Source organism: Budorcas taxicolor, chromosome 12 (assembly GCF_023091745.1).
Source record: "Budorcas taxicolor isolate Tak-1 chromosome 12, Takin1.1, whole genome shotgun sequence".
NCBI lineage: Eukaryota > Metazoa > Chordata > Mammalia > Artiodactyla > Bovidae > Budorcas > Budorcas taxicolor.
Window position 1 is genome coordinate 69,981,914 of NC_068921.1, and position 20,104 is coordinate 70,002,017.

General features: G+C 42.3%; 1 protein-coding gene across 1 annotated transcript in view; it reads left to right on the plus strand.

Moving 5' to 3' along the window:
• The first annotated feature begins 1,744 nt into the window (after window positions 1-1,744).
• The window catches only part of LOC128057513 (ATP-binding cassette sub-family C member 4-like), a 154,879-nt gene continuing 136,519 nt past the window's right edge, over window positions 1,745-20,104 (plus strand). Inside the window, exons 1-4 of the mRNA XM_052649943.1 lie at window positions 1,745-1,848; window positions 2,394-2,514; window positions 11,030-11,254; window positions 18,611-18,700. Coding sequence (XP_052505903.1) covers window positions 1,793-1,848; window positions 2,394-2,514; window positions 11,030-11,254; window positions 18,611-18,700 — 492 coding nt within the window. The 5' untranslated portion in view covers window positions 1,745-1,792. The remainder of the gene's footprint in view (window positions 1,849-2,393; window positions 2,515-11,029; window positions 11,255-18,610; window positions 18,701-20,104) is intronic.

The window sequence follows — 20,104 nt, forward strand, 5'->3', positions numbered from 1 at the left end:
GATTTGCACAAGGGACTAAGCATCTATCTAGAACAGACATGTCTTGGAATACATAGTTTATAGATTGAATCAAAAAACAGGTTCCCAAGTGATTTTCCTCATATAAAGATAAAAAATACCTTGCACTTAAAAATTATTCATATAGTACATTTTCCGTTATGTACACAGGTAAAAAGTAATTCATTACTCCTTTTATATGTGTTTGCATTTGTTTGCAAGAGCTTTCCTTTCTCTCCTGTTTATGTAGCAGTACTGACTCATGGATTCTTTCATTATTTACTGGGTTAAGGTTCATTGCCATTTATTTGTTTTGGTGTTCAAAGTATCCCAGATTTACCTGGCAAGAGCCATTCAAGCTTCTCTGTTCTTCCTACACATCCTCATGATTCCTTATTTTATGGCACAAGATGTCCCAGACCAATTTTGAACTTTCTCTGCCTGTTGGTCTTGGACTGTAGATGGTGAGGCTTTTGCCGGGATTGCCTGGGGCTCTGCTCACCAGGGCTCATAGTAGTTATGAGCAGCCCCCACAGAAATTCTCCTTTTGCAGTCAGTGTTGTGGCTGGATTGGCCCTTGTCGTTCTTAGGATTGTGAGACACTTCTTAGCAACAACCATCAGGGAACTTTGAAATGCCAAGGTGTATCACTCACATGTCCTAGAGGGTACAAGGCACCCCTGGGGTGACACAGCGAGGTCCTGAGTAGAGAGAAAGAGCTCATGAGCAAGGTTGGACTTGGGGTTCCGCCTTTTTGAGGTTGAGAGTGGGTGTCTAGGATTTTAAAGTTTAACTTTTTATTGGCGAATTTAAAAAATAAGAGCGGGAATTAAAGTGTAGGAAGGGAGCATCATACAGGCAATGAGGTGGTCTGTTATCAGGTCAGCCAGAGCTTTCTGGAAGCGGGAACTTCACGGGTGGGGTGGCCTGGCTCTTTATCTTGTTGTGTAGCTGTCACGTGTTCACCGGAGATGGATGTCTTTGACACGGATGTCTCCAAAGCTTCATGTCAGGCAATTATATTACAGTAAAAAAAAAAAAAAAAAGAATTATCACATGCTGACATACACTGCCCCAATTTTAGAACCAGCCATTTGCCCCTTTTTTTGGGGGGTGGGAGGCAAGAATACTGGAGTGGGTTGCCATTCCCTTCTCCAGGATATCTTCCCGACCCAGGGATTGAACCCAGATCTCCCACATTGTAAGCAGACGCTCTACCATCTGAGTCACCAGAGAAGTCTCCTTTTAGGAAAGAAGATATTAAAAAGCCAAGGTCTGGGTGAAGGGGGCCAAAGGGCACAAACTTCTATTATAAAATGAGTCAGTTATGGGGATGTAATGTGCAGTCTGGTGATTGTAGTTAATCCTACTGTTCTGAATATTTGAAAGCTGATAAGAGACCTTAACATTTCTTACAACAAGAAAAAAATTGTGATTGTGTATGTTACCCCAAACCCCAAGATCAGGGGGCTAGAATGCTACCAGTGTGCCATTGCTTCCAGGGCCTCTCAGACTACAGAGTTAGGGACTGTTGTGTATGTATGTGAGTGAGTGTATAAACACATATCTAATTATTCCCCTGTACCTCTTTATATTTAAAATGTAGTTTTTTGTTTTTATTTAACAAAGCCCATAAATGTAGGATTCTAATTAGAGATGTGTAATTTGGATGTAAGTTTAACACCTGAGCAGAGCAGAGAGAATTTGGATATATGTCACTGTCCTTTTAATTTTTAGCAGGTGGCTAAACCCCTTGTTTAAAATTGGTCACGAACAGAAATTAAAACAAGATGACATGTACTCAGTGCTTCCGGAAGATCGCTCCCAGCACCTCGGAGAAGGGCTGCAAGGGTGAGCACAGGCAGCAGGGAGGAAAGGAGGGAGAGTGAGAATTTCCACGTGGGGCTAAAGGTGCCTGTGGGGGGGGCTTTGTTTCCTTTGGGTTCTCCTGAGGCTCCTCCCCTGATACTGCATGTTCACACCCTCAGGCTGACCCCGGGCTTTGCCCACTTTGGAGGCTGGGGGAGCCTATGTTTCCTGTGCATCTGTGGACGTGGGGGGAGCCCGCAGCCACGGCCCTGGAGGCCGAGCTCTGTCCCTGGAGGTGGGGTCCCTGAGGACGGTGTCTGCCGTTCTGAGCTGCTCATGACCTGTGAATCCAGCAAAGCTAGGAAGGAACTTATTTCCAGAATTGGGACTTTTCCGCCTCAAAGCCTTTTATTCTGGTGCTTCAGGGTCTGCACCGCTCATCTTTCAGGAGCCCTGTGAACAGGTAGCCAGCACCTACTGCACAGCCGCAGAGCGCCTGTAGTGCGGGCTCGTCTCCCACTCCGCCCCGCCCCCTTTCCCCTTTGGTGGACACGCTGCCCTTCACTGTGCTCTCTTTCTCATCGCAGGCACTGGGATCAGGAAGTGAAGAGAGCCCAGAAGGACGCTCGGGAGCCTTCCTTAATGAAAGCGATCATAAAGTGTTACTGGAAATCCTGTCTAGTTTTGGGAATATTTACGTTTCTTGAGGTAAAAATTTTTACATGCTGTGCGTTGCTTTTAAGTGTATGCAGATCCGTACCGAGATGGATGCGATGGTGGGGAGAGAGGACAGCGGTTTGTCACAGGATAAATCTCATCATGATGTAGCTCAGTGGTTGTGTTTTAGAATGGACAGAGCTTAAAGGAGTGAGCCTCCAGGGGATTAGTACTAAGTTGGCCGAAAGTTCTTTCAGGTTTTCCCCTAACAGCATATGTTAGTCCCTTAGTGCTGCCTTCGGGACACGGGTGGCCTGTGAGTGTGTGGGAGCAGGAGGGATGGAAGATGCAGTTGCTGTGAAAGGGGTATTTTAGGTGGAGAAGGTGGTGTGCTGTCCTCAGTCCATCGTGTTGGGGTGAGGTGATGGGTCAGGTGGTTTACAGGTGAGCGGCGTGGCTCTTGTTTAAAGGCTGTGTTATATTGAAGGGCACTGCGGCCAGTGGGCAGCTGGGCAGGTGAAGTCTGACCCACACAACTGGAGAGACAGAGAATCTGTCAGCTCCCAGGTGACTGGGTGGTCCTGGGAGATAGAGCTCTCATTGATAACAAAGGTGTGTTGACCATTGTGCCAGAGGGTGGTGACAGGAATGTGGGGCAGAGTGCCACCTTAGAGAGGGCTCTGACCACCGAGGCACTGCAGTGCCTTGTGAAGGGCGGGGTGGAGTGTTGATTTCACAGTTGTCCAGCCCCAGTAACACTTCTTGCTGGGGATCCAGGAAGGCCAGGCCTGGGGGCTGCATAAAGTGCAACTGGTAGAGCCCCGGCCCCTCTTTCAGGAGGCTGGTTGTTGGGCGGTCATGCCGGAGAAGTGGGGAGTCGAGGACCTGGTAAATGGGGGAACTCATCTTAGTAGTAGTACTACAAGTACTAGTGGCAGTAACAAGGGGTCATACTGAGAAGTACTGGTGGTGGCAGCCACAATACTATTAGTAGTGCAGCAATAGCAATTACTCGAAATAAGTTATGTATCAGGAGCTGCTACGAGCACTTTATGTGTAGTAACATTTTTATTCCTTTGGCTAACTCAGCGAAGTTGTAGGTTTCCTATTACCCTCATTGTAGAAGAAAGGACTCTCAACCCAAGTAATTACATAGGTTGCCTGTGGTTACAGGGAGCTTAAAGGACAAAGTGAGGTTCCATTTCAGGCACTCTGACTTACAAGCCTGATCATCTCAATGACTAAGAGCTCATCCAGGGTCAGGAAGGCTTGTCTTTAGAGCTTTGTCTTCAGGGTCTCAGACACATGCATCCTGAACTTTGTTTAATATAATAAATAAGATGCTAAGAACTTCCTGGAGTAGGAAGTTGGATTTGGGATCATAATTGTGAGTAGATTTCAAGTGACCATGTCGCCTGGGTGCCAGATTTGACTAGGATGCTGATGCCGGCAACATCATGCTGTGGTCAGATGGACCAGGAGCCTCTTAAGAAGCCAGCTTCCCCTCATTACCATCCCTGCTGCTGCTGCTAAGTTGCTTCAGTCCTGTCAGACTCTGTGTGACCCCATAGATGGCAGCCCACCAGGCTCCCCCGTCCCTGGGATTCTCCAGGCAAGAACACTGGAGTGGGTTGCCACCTCCTTCTCCAATGCATGAAAGTGAAAAGTGAAAGTCAAGTCACTCAGTCATTACCATCCCTAAGCGGTGATAATTTTAGGTATTGGAAGATCTAAACTCAGCTCTGGATTCTCTAAAACATGAACACATTTACTTTGTGACCTCCTGCCCTCTTTTAATTCCTCTGGTGCACAGATGACTCATGGGTTACCTGTGGTTCCCAGACAGTGCTGTGACCAACCACAGCACAGGCATTCCTGGCACACAGTGGAAAAAGGCAGGGTGATGCCAGTCCAGGGTGCTTTTGGGGTTAGTATTTCAAAGTGTGAAACCTCTGTCCTGTGCGAATTGAGGAGTGATCATAATGTTTGGGGAAGCCAGTACCAGGCTAATGTCCAACCTGGAGCACGTGCAGGTCCCCCCTAATTAGAACAGAACAGCCAGCAAGTTCCCAGCACCTTGGCCCCTGTGTGCACCCCCATGGGGACCTTGGGTGAGGAGAACAGGTCTCCGCCTGCCTGGGGCCCTCAGGGTGGAGAGGAGGGGCCTGAAGACTCTTCCTGGACCAGAGACACAGAGACCACCTCCCCAGGTCATCATAAGTGGGGTGACCCCAGAGAACCAGAGAGGGTTCACCCAGTTCCTTCCCCTGAGTGGGGCAGAGTGACCAGGGTTTATGTCCTCTTCCCAGAAACCTTAGAAATGGCCTGGGCTTGTCTAATTACTGACCTTTGTCCAAGGCCACTTTTGCTGATTGTTTCTGCTTTAGATGGAGAATGTAGGAAGCACATATTTGTGTAAATCTTTACACTGGAGCTCAACTGATGATCAGGAAGTAAGTAGAAACCTGTGTATCCCAAACTGGGCTTTGTGCCTGGACTCAGGGCTTTGTGCCTTGACTCACTCCCAGAGAGCTGAGTGGTCTTTGTATTTATTTCCCAACCCTTTCTTCAATGTGTTCCTCACTTCTGCTCCAGCCAGGAGGCTGAGGAGTGGCTGCTTGTGGCAGAGATATGTGGGCTCAGAGCAACCACTGAGGACCACAGAACAAGAGAGAGGAGGAGGGGGCATTGAGCCAAGCAGACAGGGACCTGCAGAGCAGACCTGTCCTACTTCTTCTTGAGAGCATAGCATTAGCCATCAGATGTCAGTAATATCCACAGTGATGACCTTGAGACATATATGAGGGTAATGCTTTTCAATTCATTTTTTAAAAAGCTGTATTTTTATTGTCTCTTTAAAACGTTTTAAAAATTGAAGTATGATTGACTTACAATATTATATTAGTTTCAAGTGTATAGTGTAGTGACTCAGTATTTTTATACATTATTAAATGATCACCCTGATCAGTCTAGTTATCCTTTGTTACCATATAAATTTTTCCAATGTTATTGACTGTATTCCCTATGTTGTACATTACATTTCCACGACTTATTTATTTCATAACTGGTTTGTGTCTCTAAATCTCCCTCACCTATTTCACTCATCCTCCAATCCCCCTCAATCCATTTTCTTTAAAAAATCAAGGAAATAGATGACTCCTTTTTAAATAGGTTACTTTTGTAATGATGAAAAAATAAAAATCCTGCTTAGAAGTGAAACTTTTAATTACTTTCCAGAAAAGTTGGCTTTTAGAAGTGACTTTTCTCAAGAGATCTCATTCAGCCATAATGGCCTATAAACAGCAATGAGTTTTCTAAGTCCTTTGTGAAACCAGCCTCTGCCATCAAGGATACAATGCATCTCTTCCTAGGACTCCTGTCTTTTGTGCATACTGTAGAAATCCTTGCTAATTTTTTGCTTTCTGATGTGACAAAATATTTCTAGTTTATCTTTACACAAAAAAAGCTGTTCACCCTTAAGCACAAATTTGCCCCAGCCCTGGAATCTCCATTTCTCCAAGCAGCCATGGCTCCTTCTAGTGGGAAATGGTATTTAGAGACTATGGTCTGGGCACTAGGGGTGCTCATTGCTATTGAGTTGGTTATTGTTTCTCAGCTTTGTCATTGGACAAAGCTAGTATACATTTTTTGTAGTAAACAAACCTTGAGTTTATATGGGTATTTTCAATCTGAATCAGATTCAGGACAGTAGTGCTTTTACTTTATCTTTTAACTCTTAGATTGGTATCTGTTTTCTTTCATCATCTGTTCTCTTTTCTGTCATGCCTAATCCCAGTTCTCAATATCAACATAATTGCTCATTTAAAAATCGTATAGTATCAACACTATTAACCATAATGTGACTTTTGGAAGCTGTTTTTTTTGCTGTTCATATTGTCCTTAGGCATATCACACAGGGAATCTGTTTTCAAATTATTTTTTTACAACTGCTTTTAGTAATTCTTTTTTTTATTACTCAGCCTACTGGATGGATATAACTTTTGTTTCATTTTACTCTGAAATTTTAGGAATTGCTTTTTAAAACTTTATTGTTTTATAATTATAATTCTGTATAATGTTTTGCTGGGAAAGATTGGAGGCAGGAGGAGAAGGGGACAACAGAGGATGAGTTTGGAGATGGAGACTTAATGGAGATGGGCTTGAATAGGCTTCGGGAGTTGGTGATGGACAGGGAGGCCTGGCGTGCTGTGGTCCATGGGGTTGCAAAGAGTCAGACATGACTGAGTGACTGAACTGAACTGATAATGTTTTCAAACTCTACCAACAGAAGAGGCTGTTTTTAAGGAAGACTGATATCCTTGTTGGCTCTATTCTAATTCTCCCTTCCCTTTTAGAGGTAACATTACAAATTTTGATTTATGTTTTTCTTTTGTAGATTTAGTATTTTATAAACATTTACTTTTTTTCTGTAGTGTCAAATGAAAGGTCTGAATTTCATCATTGGAGTTTCAAGAGTTTGGATTCATAAGGAATTTTCCTAGAAGGATGATATGTAACATGGGACTCTGGTTAAAACCCTCTGTGGCACTTGTAAATCCTTCAGAGCAGGTTCATGACCCCTCCATGTCCAGATGCCCTGAAGATGCAGGAGAATAGCAGATGCTTACATGGGATTAGTTTCTGCATCCAGCATCTTCTAGGGAGAGGGAACTTTGGGCTCTGTCTCTAATCATTTGAACCTATATCAGTTTTTGGAGGCTGGGTTTCAGGCCTCAGAGTGCTCCTAACCCCTCCCAGGTGATGCTAAGCTGCAGTCAGGATGAAGACCACTGTGTCAGGAGGAGTGAAGTTATATTTAGAATCCTAATGGTTATTATTTTCCTAGATTCACTGCTTTTCCTCCTTAGCTCTGGATCTTTCTGGGCTCTACTCTTTGTCACCTATTCCCTCATTTCTGAAGATAAACTGTCTATTCATTTTTTCCATAAGCTCATTCTTTTCTGCTTATATATTTCACTCTAGCATTTTTTTCTTTGATAGCTTGTTTCTATTTTCTGTGTTTCTTTAATTTTTCTTATGAAGTGGAGATGGTGGAGTTGGGTAAGAAACCTTTTAAGTACAGGTAAAAATGTAATGGAGAAACTATACTGACTAGGGAAATTTTAGCACTTAACCCTCTGAGAAGTTCCCCTAAGAAGCAGGAAATGGGGCCCAAAAGTCAGGTACTTTCAGAAGGTTGAATACTAGGGACTGCACCATGAAATGTCTGTCTGTCTGTCTCATACCGTGAGATTCCTGTGGAAACTTGAATGAATGTTGTCATATTGTATTGGACTCTTTTAAAAATCTTTTATGGTTTCACAGTTGTGAAGAATTCCTGTGAAGGAATAAGAACTCTAATCTCAATTGGTTTGTGCAAAGAATATTCACAGATCAAGCTTCAGTTCAGTTTAGTCGCTCAGTCATGTCCGACTCTTTGCGACCCCATGAATTGCAGCACACCAGGCCTCCCTGTCCATCACCAACTCCTGCAGTTCACTCAGACTCATGTCCATTGAGTCGGTGATGCCATCCAGCCATCTCATCTTCTGTTGTCCCCTTCTCCTCCTGCCCCCAATCCCTCCCAGCATCAGAGTCTTTTCCAATGAGTCAACTCTTCGCATGAGGTGGCCAAAGTACTGGAGTTTCTGCTTTAGCATCTTTCTTTCCAAAGAAATCCCAGGGCTGATCTCCTTCAGAATGGACTGGTTGGATCTCCTTGCAGTCCAAGGGACTCTCAAGAGTCTTCCCAGATCAAGCTTAGACTGACGTCAAAGATGAAAGGTTTTGGGAACAATTTTTGATCTTCTCCCTGCTTATCCAGAAAGTTTTAATTTGGTTAGTTTCAAGTTTGTGAAAGTCACTCAATTGTGTCTGACTCTTTGCGACCCCCATAGACTATACAGTCCATGGAATTCTCCAGGCCAGACTACCAGAGTGGGTAGCCTTTCCCTTCTTCAGGGGATCTTCCCAACCCAGGGATCAAACCCAGGTCTCCCACATTGCGGGTGGATTCTTTACCAGCTGAGCCACAAGGGAAGCCCAAGAATACTGGAGTGGGTAGCCTATCCCTTCTCCAGTGGATCTTCCCAACCCAGGAGTCAAACAGGGGTCTCCTCATTGCAGGTGGATTCTTTACCAACTGAGCCATCAGGAGAGCCTCCAGTTTCAAGTTTGATAGGGAAGACTTTCTCAGTTGTTTTTTACCTCACTAATTGAGGGTTAGGATTAGGAACAGACAGAAGATTAGAAGCTATAGGTCCTGGACTGGCATTACTCCTTAGTGAGGCTGTTTGCTCAACTGGCATATTAAATTCTGTCTCTAAGCAGAAAAATTGAGACATTTAGGCAGTAATGACCTGCCTTTATTTTGCAGTGTTTTTTTTTTTTGGCTTGATTTGTTGCATTTATAGTATTCTTTAAGTAGGTGACATTACTCTTACTTTTCCTGTAATTACGATATTAGGACCAAATAGAGAGCTAAGTAACAGACAGCAGTGATTCCCAAAGAGAATCACAGTTTTAGAACACTTTGGGATGGCAGGTTTACTGCTGGGCTTCTGGTGGAGAGCCCCAGGCTTGTAGCCTGTAGCACTGGGCTTCCCTTGATCATATCTGGGCTGAGACTGCGTTGTGTAGTTTGACATCCTTGCTTCTCTGTGTAAGCCTCCAGACTTCTATCTCAGTAAACTCTATTAACAGTGTGTTTTATAATCTATGATGTGAGGGAATCGTCTTAAGCTTTTAGCACCTCTAGGGGTGAATGATGGGGCTTTCTGGAAATGTAGCAGTAAGCCTTTGTGTTCTTGAAAACTGGTCATCTTACTCTGATATGGTCATCTTACTCATAATTCTTCTATGACATGGTCTTCTCTTCTCTGGAGTAGATGAAATCTCCTGTGACCTTGTGGAAGGTAAGGCAGGTGTTACAGCCTGTGAACATGTGTGTGTAGAGCAAGACAGGAGGGCCTCATCCATATGAGTGCCTCATCCATTTGAGAGATGGGGTCAGCTTTCTGTAAATAATTTGAACAGGCACTAATCGGTTGAGCAGAAAATGCTTTTTAGTTATGCTTAACATTTTGAGCTTTGAATTCTCCTTCCTTTCCTCTTGTGTGTGGGTGCCTCAACTTTGTACAGACAGTAGAGAGCTCTCAAAAGAAAACCCATCTGGGAACTTCCCTGGTGGTCCTCAGAGTCTGCCTTTCAATGCAGGGGTCACAAGTTTGATCTCTGGTCATGGAAGTAAGATATTACATGCCTCAGGGCAACTAAACTGTCAGTTCCCAACAAGAGAAGCCTGCGCACTGCAATGAAGACTCAACACAGCCAAAAAAAGAGAAAAGTTTTGTGCTGGAGGTTTCTTTGTGTCTGATGTCCCACAGTTGAGTAGACCAGTTGATAGTAAAAGTTGATAGAGATCAAATCCAGACATTGATTGAGAACAATCAATGTTATATCACGTGGGAGATAGTCAACATACTCAAAATATCCACAAAAACACAATAACCATCGAAAGTCATTTTACCATTTTGTTTATGTTAATCACTTTGTGGTTTGGTTTCCACCTAAGTTAAGCAGGGGGCAAAAAACCCTTCTTGACCATATTTCCACACTCAATTCTCTACTGATATGTAACTATTAATAAAATGCTCCTTTTTAAAAAAACAAATTGTGATGGGTGATGAAAAGTAGATACTGTACACAGATGTGGAATGGAAGAGATCATGGGATAAGTGAAATGAACCACCACCAACCACATCAAAGTCCAGTCTTCATCAAGAGAAGTTGATGTTATATATACTGTGGGACTGAAAGGGAGTCCTCCATTATGAACTTCTTCCGGAAAACCAAACAGTTAATTCCAATGAGTACTTCTCCCAGTTTTATTAACTTAAAGCAGCACTTGATGAAAAGTGTCTGAAATTAGTCAACAGAAAATGCATTATCTTCCATCAGGATAATGTAAGACCGCATGTTTCTTTGATGACCAGGCAGAAACTGTTACAGCCTGACCTGGAGGAAATAACTCATCTTCCATATTTACCAGACATTGCACTTTCAGATTTCCATTTGTTTTGTTTTTTACAAAATTCTCTTACTGGAAGAAAATTTTAATTCTCTGGAAGACTGTAAAAGGCACCTGAAATAGATACAGAGTTTTCCTCAAAAAGATACAAAGTTTTGGGAAGATGAAATTAGGAAATTGCCTGAAAAATGGAAGAAGATAATGGAACAGAACTTTGAAAAGGTTGTTCAACAAAGTTCTTGATGAAAATGAAAAATGTGCCTTTTATTTTTACTTAAAAACCAAAAGAACTTTCTGGCCAACCCAATACTAAGGCTTTATTGTCTTTGTAAGATTTTGGCTTACATTAAAACTAACACTGTTGTGTGCTTTGTCTTCTCTGAGATAGTGGATCTGTGCATTTTTCTTTTAGATTAGCCATGAATGTAGCATTTTCTCAAGATGGCTTTTTTAAGATGCTAACAATAAAAGTAAAGCTTGTATTAAGAAAAACTGACGTCACTTGTATTTCTAATTAAGGTTTTTTTTTTCTTTCAGGAAGGCACCAGAGTAGTTCAACCCATATTTTTGGGGAAAATGGTTAGTTATATTGAAAACTATGATTCCAATGATTCTGCCGCTTTACCCGAATCCTACGGCTACGCGGCAGGGCTGAGCGCCTGCGTGCTCGTGTGGGCCGTTCTGCACCACTTGTACTTCTATCACATGCAGCGCGTGGGGATGAGGCTGAGGGTAGCCGTGTGCCATATGATCTACCGCAAGGTGAGTTTCACTTGATACCATGGTGTGTACCTCCCCTGGAGCATCAGAAACGTTTTGGGAAAGTTGTCTGAAAACTAAAAATTTGTAACTGGGATCATTTACACCTTCCTAGAGAGGCTTGCTATTTGCATCAGGCCAATTTTGTTCTTGTCATTTAAGCAAACTTTACCAGTAAATAATGAAAAGTTTTGTGTTGAGATTGGGTCAGGACTGCCTTTGATAACTTTTATCCACAGGTTGTTGCATAATATCCACTCAGCTTGTAATGGATTCTGATTATCAAACTGGTTTTCAATGTTTTCATACTTAAATCTCATAGCTGTATTTGTGGAACTTTTGTTGTTCATTAACCTTTTACATTGAAGTTGTATTTAAAAGTAAACTTCAGTGATTGGATTTATAAAATTAAATCTAGGAGCAAAAAATATATTTGAGAAAGGAAATGATTATATTTTTAAATGGCCCATCTAATCATATTGAATATAATTGTGTGAACTAGAAAAGCATATAAACGGAATCCATGCCAAACATAGACTCGCTCACTATATTCTATAGTTATGATTGTTTATAATGGTATTAAAGAATAGAGCTGAATGTTGGGCTGAAACTTGAAATTGTATACTGTTTTTACTGTTTTTAGTATTTTGGTGAGAATTTGTTGCTATTCATTCAAGTTATTTAATTCAGTGTTTCTTTTTTCTTAAGTATGCAGTTTAGCACTTTTAATAAGACCTGATTTAATGTGTTCAGTGATTTTATATTGAGAAATGCTGCAGAATTATTCCATACTTCACCCTGGTCTTAACTAGTTTAAAAGAAATAAGGATTTTTGGTGATTTTATAAAGGAATTGCCACAGATACACCAGTGTTATGAGCTGAAGGGCTCTTTATAAGATTGATCTTGGATGTCTCTTTGCCCTGGGCTGTTTACATTTTTTTAGAAAAAAATTATATAACTGTATTTTATAGTTGAAATTTGCAGAGAGAGTAGATCTTAAGTGTTCTCACCACACATACAAAAGGGTAACTACATGTGATGATGGCGTATGTTTGTTTGTTTTTCTACTGTAGTGTTTCCCAATGTTTATTTACATCAAAACATCACATTGCACATATTAAATATATTTAATTTTTACTACAAATAAACAAAATCCTCACTGAAAGCTAAAACCAAAAAATTTAAATGAAAAGTTTTGCTTCTCTTATTATTTGCTGCTTATCTAGAGCTTCTGTTTCTTGGGAATACTTTTCTTGGCAAAATGTAGGATGTGTTTTCCCCATCTTTCCTTTAGTAAAATGTTGTTAAATCTTGGGACTCTGAACTCAGGGCCCTGGCATCTCACTGTCTGTGTTTGGCTATGGCACATGAGTCCAGATTCTCCTTGGGTGACATACCCTCTAGTTAAGGGTCTTCATGGTCAGTCATCATCATCTTTGTTATTCTTTTGCACCTTGTTGTACCGTTTAGTAGACAAAATACTCAGATTTCCCCACAAATTCAGTTCAGTTGCTCAGTCATGTCCAACTCTTTGGGACCTCTTTGGACTGCTGCACAACAGGTCTCCCTGTCCATCACCAACTCCCAGAGTTTACTCAAACTCATGTCCTTTGAATGGGTGATGCCACCCAACCATCTCATCCTCTGTCATCCCCTTCTTCTCCCGCCTTCAAATGTTCCCCGCATCAGGATCTTTTCCAGTGAGTCAGTTCTTCACATCAGGGAGCCAAATATTGGAGTTTCACCTTCAGCATCAGCCCTTCCAATGAATATTCAGGGTTGATTTCCTTTAGGATGGACTGGTTGGATCTTCTTGCAGTTCAAGGGACTCGCAAGAGTCTTCTCCAACACCACAGTTCAAAAACATAAATTCTTCGGTGCTTAGCTTTCTTTATAGTCAGACTTTCGCATCCATACATGATTAGTGGAAAAATCATAGCTTTGACTAGATGGATCTTTGCTGGCAAAGTAATGACTCTGCTTTTTAATATGCTGTCTAGGGTTGTCAGACTGAGCAACTGAACTGAACTCAGGTTTGTCATAGCTTCTCATCCAAGGAGCAAGCGTCTTTTAATTTCATGGCTGCAGTCACCATCTGCAATGATTTTGGAGCCCCCACCCCCCTCAAAAAATAGCTAGATGTTTATCTTTCCAGATCATGCTTAGCTCCCATAAGTATGCATTAAATTTCACCAGAACTGTACTGTGAAAACCTTAAGTTAGATTTGAGATGATGGTTTAGTCAAACAAAGCTCCTTCTTTGCTGCACAGGTGAGCCAGTGTCCACCTGGTTTTCTTCCTCTTCCCACTAACACTTTGGAATGTTTCTTTTGGGAAATGTGATCTGACCTTGTATGTTGCTTATGTGAATGTGAACATCTCCCTAAGTGTTCATTTACTGGCTTAATTAGCCTAAAATAATTGTTTCTTTCAAAGTCAGAAACTGTGTACATAACCTGAAATTCCAGAAACATGGGAATGTCCTTGTGGACAGCCTTGCATCTAGATTCCTACTGAGATGCAGGTAACAGGTGGGCTGATTTCTTAGGGCAAAGCTGGGGCTGCTGAGCAGCTCTGAAATGCCCCTATGAATGTCTGTGGTTCATGCTTAGGCTCCGCCTCCTGACCCCTGGTCCTGGGGAGAAATCAGATTGGGTGTTAGAAATGGGATGGCTGCTAAGCTCATAGTCATAGTTTGCGATTTTGAATGATTTGGGGAGATGTATCATATATAAAGATGATTTGCCATTTATTTACCTTTTGATAAAATTACTTTTAGCTTTGGTTCATAATTTTAACAATTGTGGTAAAATATACACAACATAAGATTTACCATTTTAACTGTTTTTAAGTGCACCATTTAGTGACATTAAATACATTCACATTCTTGTGCAGCCATCACCACTCTGCATCTTCAGAATTTTTTCTTCTTCCAAAACTTAACCTCTGTGCTAATTAAATACTCACTCCCCAGTCACCTCCTCTTCGTCATCACGACTCTACTACATCTTTCTATGAATTTGACTCCTCTAGGTCCCTCATTTAAATGAAATCAATGTTTATTATGTTATGTCATGTAGTACAATATCTTCAAGATTCATCCATGTTGGAACAGATGTCAGAATTTAAGTCCTTTTTAAAGGTGAATCATATTCCTTCACATGTATATACAATATTGTGTATATCCTTGTTGGCAAAATCAGGGATAAGTTGAAGAAAGTAGGGAAAACATTGAGAAAACTAAGATCATGACATCTGGTCCCATCACTTTATGGCAAATAGATGGGGAAACAGTAAGAGACTTTATTTTGGGGGGCTCCAAAATCACTGCAAATGGTGACTGCAGCCATGAAACTAAAAGACGCTTTCCCTTGGAAGGAAAGTTATGACCAAACTAGACAGCATATTGAAAAGCAGACACATTACTTTGCCAACAAAGGTCCACTTAGTCAAGGCTATGGTTTTTCCAGTAGTCATGTATGGGTGTGAGAGTTTGACTATAAAGAAAGCTGAGCACTGAAGAATTGATGCTTTTGAACTGTGGTGTTGGAGAAGACTCTTGAGAGTCCCTTGGAGAGCAAGGAGATCCAACCAATCCATCCCAAAGGAGATCAGTCCTGAGTGTTCTTTGGAAGGACTGATGGGAAGCTGAAACTCCAATACTTTGCCCACCTGATGCGAAGAAGTGACTCATTTGAAAAGACCCTGATGTTAGGAGAGATTTAAGGTCGAGAAGGGGATGCCAGAGGATGAGATGGTTGGATGGCATCACGGACTCAATGGACATGAGTTTGAGTAAACTCTGGGAGTTGGTGATAGACAGGGAGGCCTGGCGTGCTGCAGTCCATGGGGTTGCAAAGAGTTGGACACAACTGAGAGACTAAACTGAACTGAACTGATTCAGGTATGACCTAAATCAAATCCCTTATGATTATACAGTGGAAGTTACAAATAGATTCAAGGGATTAGATCTGATAGACAAACTGCCTGAAGAACTACGGATGGGGGTTCGTGACATTGTACAGGTGGCCATGATCAAGATTGTCCCCAAGAAAAAGAAATGCAACAAGGCAAAATGGTTGTCTGAGGAGACCCTGAAAATAGCTGAGAAAAGAAGAGAAGCTAAAGACAAAGGAGAAAAGCAAAGATATACTCATTCGAATTCAGAGTTCCAAAGAAGAGCAAGGAGAAATAGGAATGCCTTCCTCAGTGATCAATGCAAACAAATAAAGGAAAACAATAGAATGGGAAAGACTAGAGATCTCTTCAAGAAAATTACAGATACCAGGGAACATTTCATGCAAAGATGGGCACAATAAAGGACAGAAATGGTATGGACCTAACAAAAGCAAAAGATATTAGGAAGAGGTGGCACCAATACACAGAAGAAATATACTAAAAAGATCTTCATGACCCAGATAACCATGATGGTGTGATCACTGGACGAGAGCCAGACATCCTGGAATGTGAAGTCAAGTGGGCCTTAGGAAGCATCACTATGAACAAAACTAGTGGAGGTGATGGAATTCCAGGTGAACTAGTTCAAATCCTAAAAGATGATGCTCTGAAAGTGCTGCACTCAATATGCCAGCAAGTTTGGAAAAGCCAGCAGTGGCCACAGGACTGGAAAAGGTCAGTTTTCATTCCAATCCCAAAGAAAGCAATGCCAAGGAATGTTCAAACTACCCCACAGTTGAACTCACCTCACACGCTAGCAAAGTAATGCTCAAAATTCTACAATCCAAGCTTCAAGAGCACGTGAACTGTGAACTTCCAAATGTTCAAGGTGAATTTAGAAAAGGCAGAGGAACCTGAGGTCAAATTGCCAAGCTCTGTTGCATCATCAAAAAAGGAAGAGAGTTCCAGAAATACATCTACTTTTGCTTTATTGACTATGCCAAAGCTTTTGACTGTGTGGATTACCATAAACTGTGGAAAATTCTTTTAAGAGATGGGAATAGCAGACCACGTGACCCTGCCTCCTCAGAAATTTGTATGCAGTAGTTAGAAGCAATAGTTAGAATCAGACATGGAACAACAGACTGGTTCCAAATGGGGAAAGAAGTACATCAAGGCTGTATATTGTCACCCTGTTTATTTAACTTATAGCGAGCACATCATGAGAAATGCCGGGCTGAATGAAGCACAGGCTGGAATCAAGATTGCCGGGAGAAATATCAATACCTCAGATACGCAGATGACACCAGCCTTATGCCAGAAAGCAAAGAAGAACTAAAGAGTCTCTTGATGAAGGTGAAAGAGGAGAGTGAAAAAGCTGGTTTAATACTCAACATTCAGAAAATTACAGTCATGGCATCTTATCCCATCACTTCATAGCAAATAGATGGGGAAACAATGGAAAGAGTGAGAGATTTTATTTTTTTGGACTCCAACATCACTGCAGATGGTGATTGCAGCCATGAAATTAAATGATACTTGCTCTTTGGAAGAAAAGCCATGATCAATCTAGACAGCATAGACATGAAAAAGCAGAGACATTACTTTGCCAACAAAGGTCTGTCTAGTCAAAGCTATGATTTTTCCAGTAGTCATGTTTGGATGAGAGTTGGAATCCAAAGAAAGCTGAGTGCCAAATAATTGATGCTTTTGAACTGTGGTGTTTGAGAAGACTCCTGAGAGTCCCTTGGACTGCAAGGAGATCCAACCAGTCCATCCTAAAGGAAGTCAGCCCTGAATATTGATTGGAAGGACTGATGCTGAAGTTGAAACTCCAATAGTTTGGCCACCTGATGCAAAGAACTGACTCATTGGAAAAGACCCTGATGCTGGGGAAGATTAAAGGCAGGAGGAGAAAGGGATGACAGAGGATGAGTTGGTTTGATGGCATCACCGACTTGATGGACTTGAGTTTGAGTACTGACTGACTGACTGTGTATCTATTTATCTGTGAGTGGACATTTGAGTTGTTTCTACCTTTTGACTGTTGTACACAATGGTGTTATGAACAGGGTGCACAAATAACCAGTGAAATTCATGCTATAAGTTATTCTGGGTACATTCTGGGAAATGAAATTGCTATGCTGTGTACTAATTTCATGTTTGGTTTTTGAGAAAATGCCATACTCTCTTCCATTGTGGCTACATCATTTTACATTTTCTCTTGAGCATTGATTTTTCTGTTTAACTTGAAGACTAAACAGAAAGAATTTATGAACCATGATATTTCATTTGGATCCATGGCTCCAGTTGATGGTCTGTTGAAACAGCTCAAGGTGGTCTGTTCAGGTTTCTCAGTTCTCTAGGGAATTTTTCAGAGCTTTTTATCAAATCAAGGGATTGTACAGCACAGTGTGTGTCTTTTTGTAAAGTCAGCAGACTGGCGTTAAGAACATAGGTTCCTCACAGGATTAGTGTTTTGAATAGTATACTGGTTAGTTTTAGAATGAGGAAACTAAGACCAGAGTGTTTAAATGGTGTCACACCTGGTATTAATGACTGACCAGATTTACAGTCCAAGTCCCCTAATCTCTTTCCTTAAGGCAGCCTCTCCACTTTCATCTTGTTGTTGTTCAGTCGCTAAGTCCTGTCCAACTCTGTGACCCCATGGACTGCAGCACACCAGCCTTCCCTGTCGTTTATTATCTCCTGGAGTTTGCACAGACTCATGTCCACTGAGTCAAAGATGCCATCCAACTATCTCATCCTCTGTTGCCCCCTCCTCCTCCTGCCCTTAATGTTTCCCAGCATTAAGGATCTTCTCCAATGAGTCAGCTCTTGGCATCAGGCAGCCAAACTGTTGGGAGCTTCAGTTTCAGTATCAGTTCTTACAATGAGTATTCAGGGTTGATTTTCTTTAGGTTTGAGTGGTTGGATCTCCTAGCTGTCCAGGGGACTCTAAAGAGTCTTCTCTAGAACCACATTTCGAAAGCACCAATTCTTCAGTACTCAGCCTTCTTTATGGTCCAGCTCTCTCTCACATCAGTACACGACTACTGGAAAGAACATAGCTTTGACTATATGGACCTTTCTTGGCATAATGATGTCTCTGCTTTTTAATACGCTGCTTAGGTTTTGGCTGAAAATTACTTAGTTGGTTCGTAAGTCTAAACCTACATTCATTTATCCTTCAGGCAGGTCCAAGTTCACTGAGAAACAGGGTGGAGGGTTTTGCTTCTGTCTCCTGCTCCCCACTTTGCTGTCCTTGTGGGCAGGGCTGCCGCCACATTGAATTGTCTAAGGATGAACATGGGTCCCCAAAGCCCTGCTTTCAGGCATCATTCTTCTCGTCCTGACACCACACAAGACCCAATGAAAACACACTCCATTTTGCTATGTTCTCAGAATGACTTGGTATCACTGTAGGAATCCGATTCTCTGTATCTTTCTCTCATTTCAGTCACTTCACCTGAGTAGCTCCGCCATGCGGAAGACCACCACAGGCCAGATAGTCAACCTGATGTCCAACGATGTGAACAGGTTTGATCAGGTAAGCTGCTCCTGAGGGATCCTCTTTCATTTCCTGCGGGGTGGGGGGGTGGGGGGGCGCTCCGCAGAAAGAGAGAGGCAGTGGAACTTCCCTCAGCAAAGCTGAGGGGTCCCCAGGAGAGGTGAGCCTGCTGTCCGCCAACCCAGCCCCTCAATGAGCAAGAGACAATCAGATGCGACAGGGGATCCGTCTAAGCAGTTCTGCTTTATTGCCACAAACTCTTGGTTTATATAGGCAAGCAAGGGGGTTGTGCGAGGGTTGGACCAATCACATTAAAGGTCAAATTGTAATATGCCATAGTTGCACCAATCACATTAAAGGTCAAATCTTAATATACCATAGTTGCACCAATCACGTTAAAGGTCAAGTTGTCATGCGCTTCATTGTAACAAGAGTCTATGGTGATCACGTGCTATCCACGTGCATGGAAATCAAGAAAGCCAATCAAAAGTTTTAACAAACAACTTATGCCACGCCCTCATCTCGTCGGCCCGGCGCCATCTTAGCTCTAAACCGCAAAGCTAGCCCTTCTTTTTTCAAGGTTTCCCATTTAGGGCCCCACAATTTCCCATCCTTCTTGTTACTGGATTTAGCTTATTGGGATGCCAGGTGCCAGGGTTTGGTGTCAGTCAGCGTTCTGTTGAGGACATAAGACAAGGGTTCTCTTTATCCAATGCTCATTTCCTCTGTGTGCAACTTAGATGTGATAATATGTTTTGTCCTATAGATGAGAAGTTTGTTTTTCTGACATTGTCTGCAATATACTTCAGTAATAGGCAGGCAGTAGTGTTCTTGGACAGCTTGGTTAGTGTTCGTAGAGGTCCTCCATAGAAATTTCATAGTGGCTCTTCTTGGCATGCGGTGTTAGTGTTGCTGCCTGAATTGTCTTCCTCCTCCTCTGGATGATAAAGGCCTGGTGGGCAGGGATTGTTCTTTCTCTGTGCCCTGTTCAGTGCTGCTTCACAGAGAGCCTTTGAGGAATATGCCAGGTGGGTGGTATCAAGTCATGCATAGCCTCCCCTCTGCTGTCCCATCATACCCATTTCACACTTACCTTATGAACAGATCACATTACCAGGGTGTTGCAGCTGTTGGCCAGATCTGCATAGAACAGTTCTCTTTCCTGGATGATCCTGCCTTTAAGTTTGGGAGCTTCCCTGGTAGCTCAGATGGTAAAGAGTCCACCTGCAAAGGAGGAGGCCTGGGTTTGATCCCTGGGTCAGGAACATTCCCTGGAGAAGGAAATGGCACCCTGCTCCAGTTATCATGCCAGGATAATTCCATGGACAGAGGAGCCTGGTGGGCTATAATCCATGGGGTTGCAAAGAGTTGGATGACTAAGCGACTAACACTTTCACTTCTCCTTCAATTATTCATTCATCAAACATTACGTAAGGCCTCTAC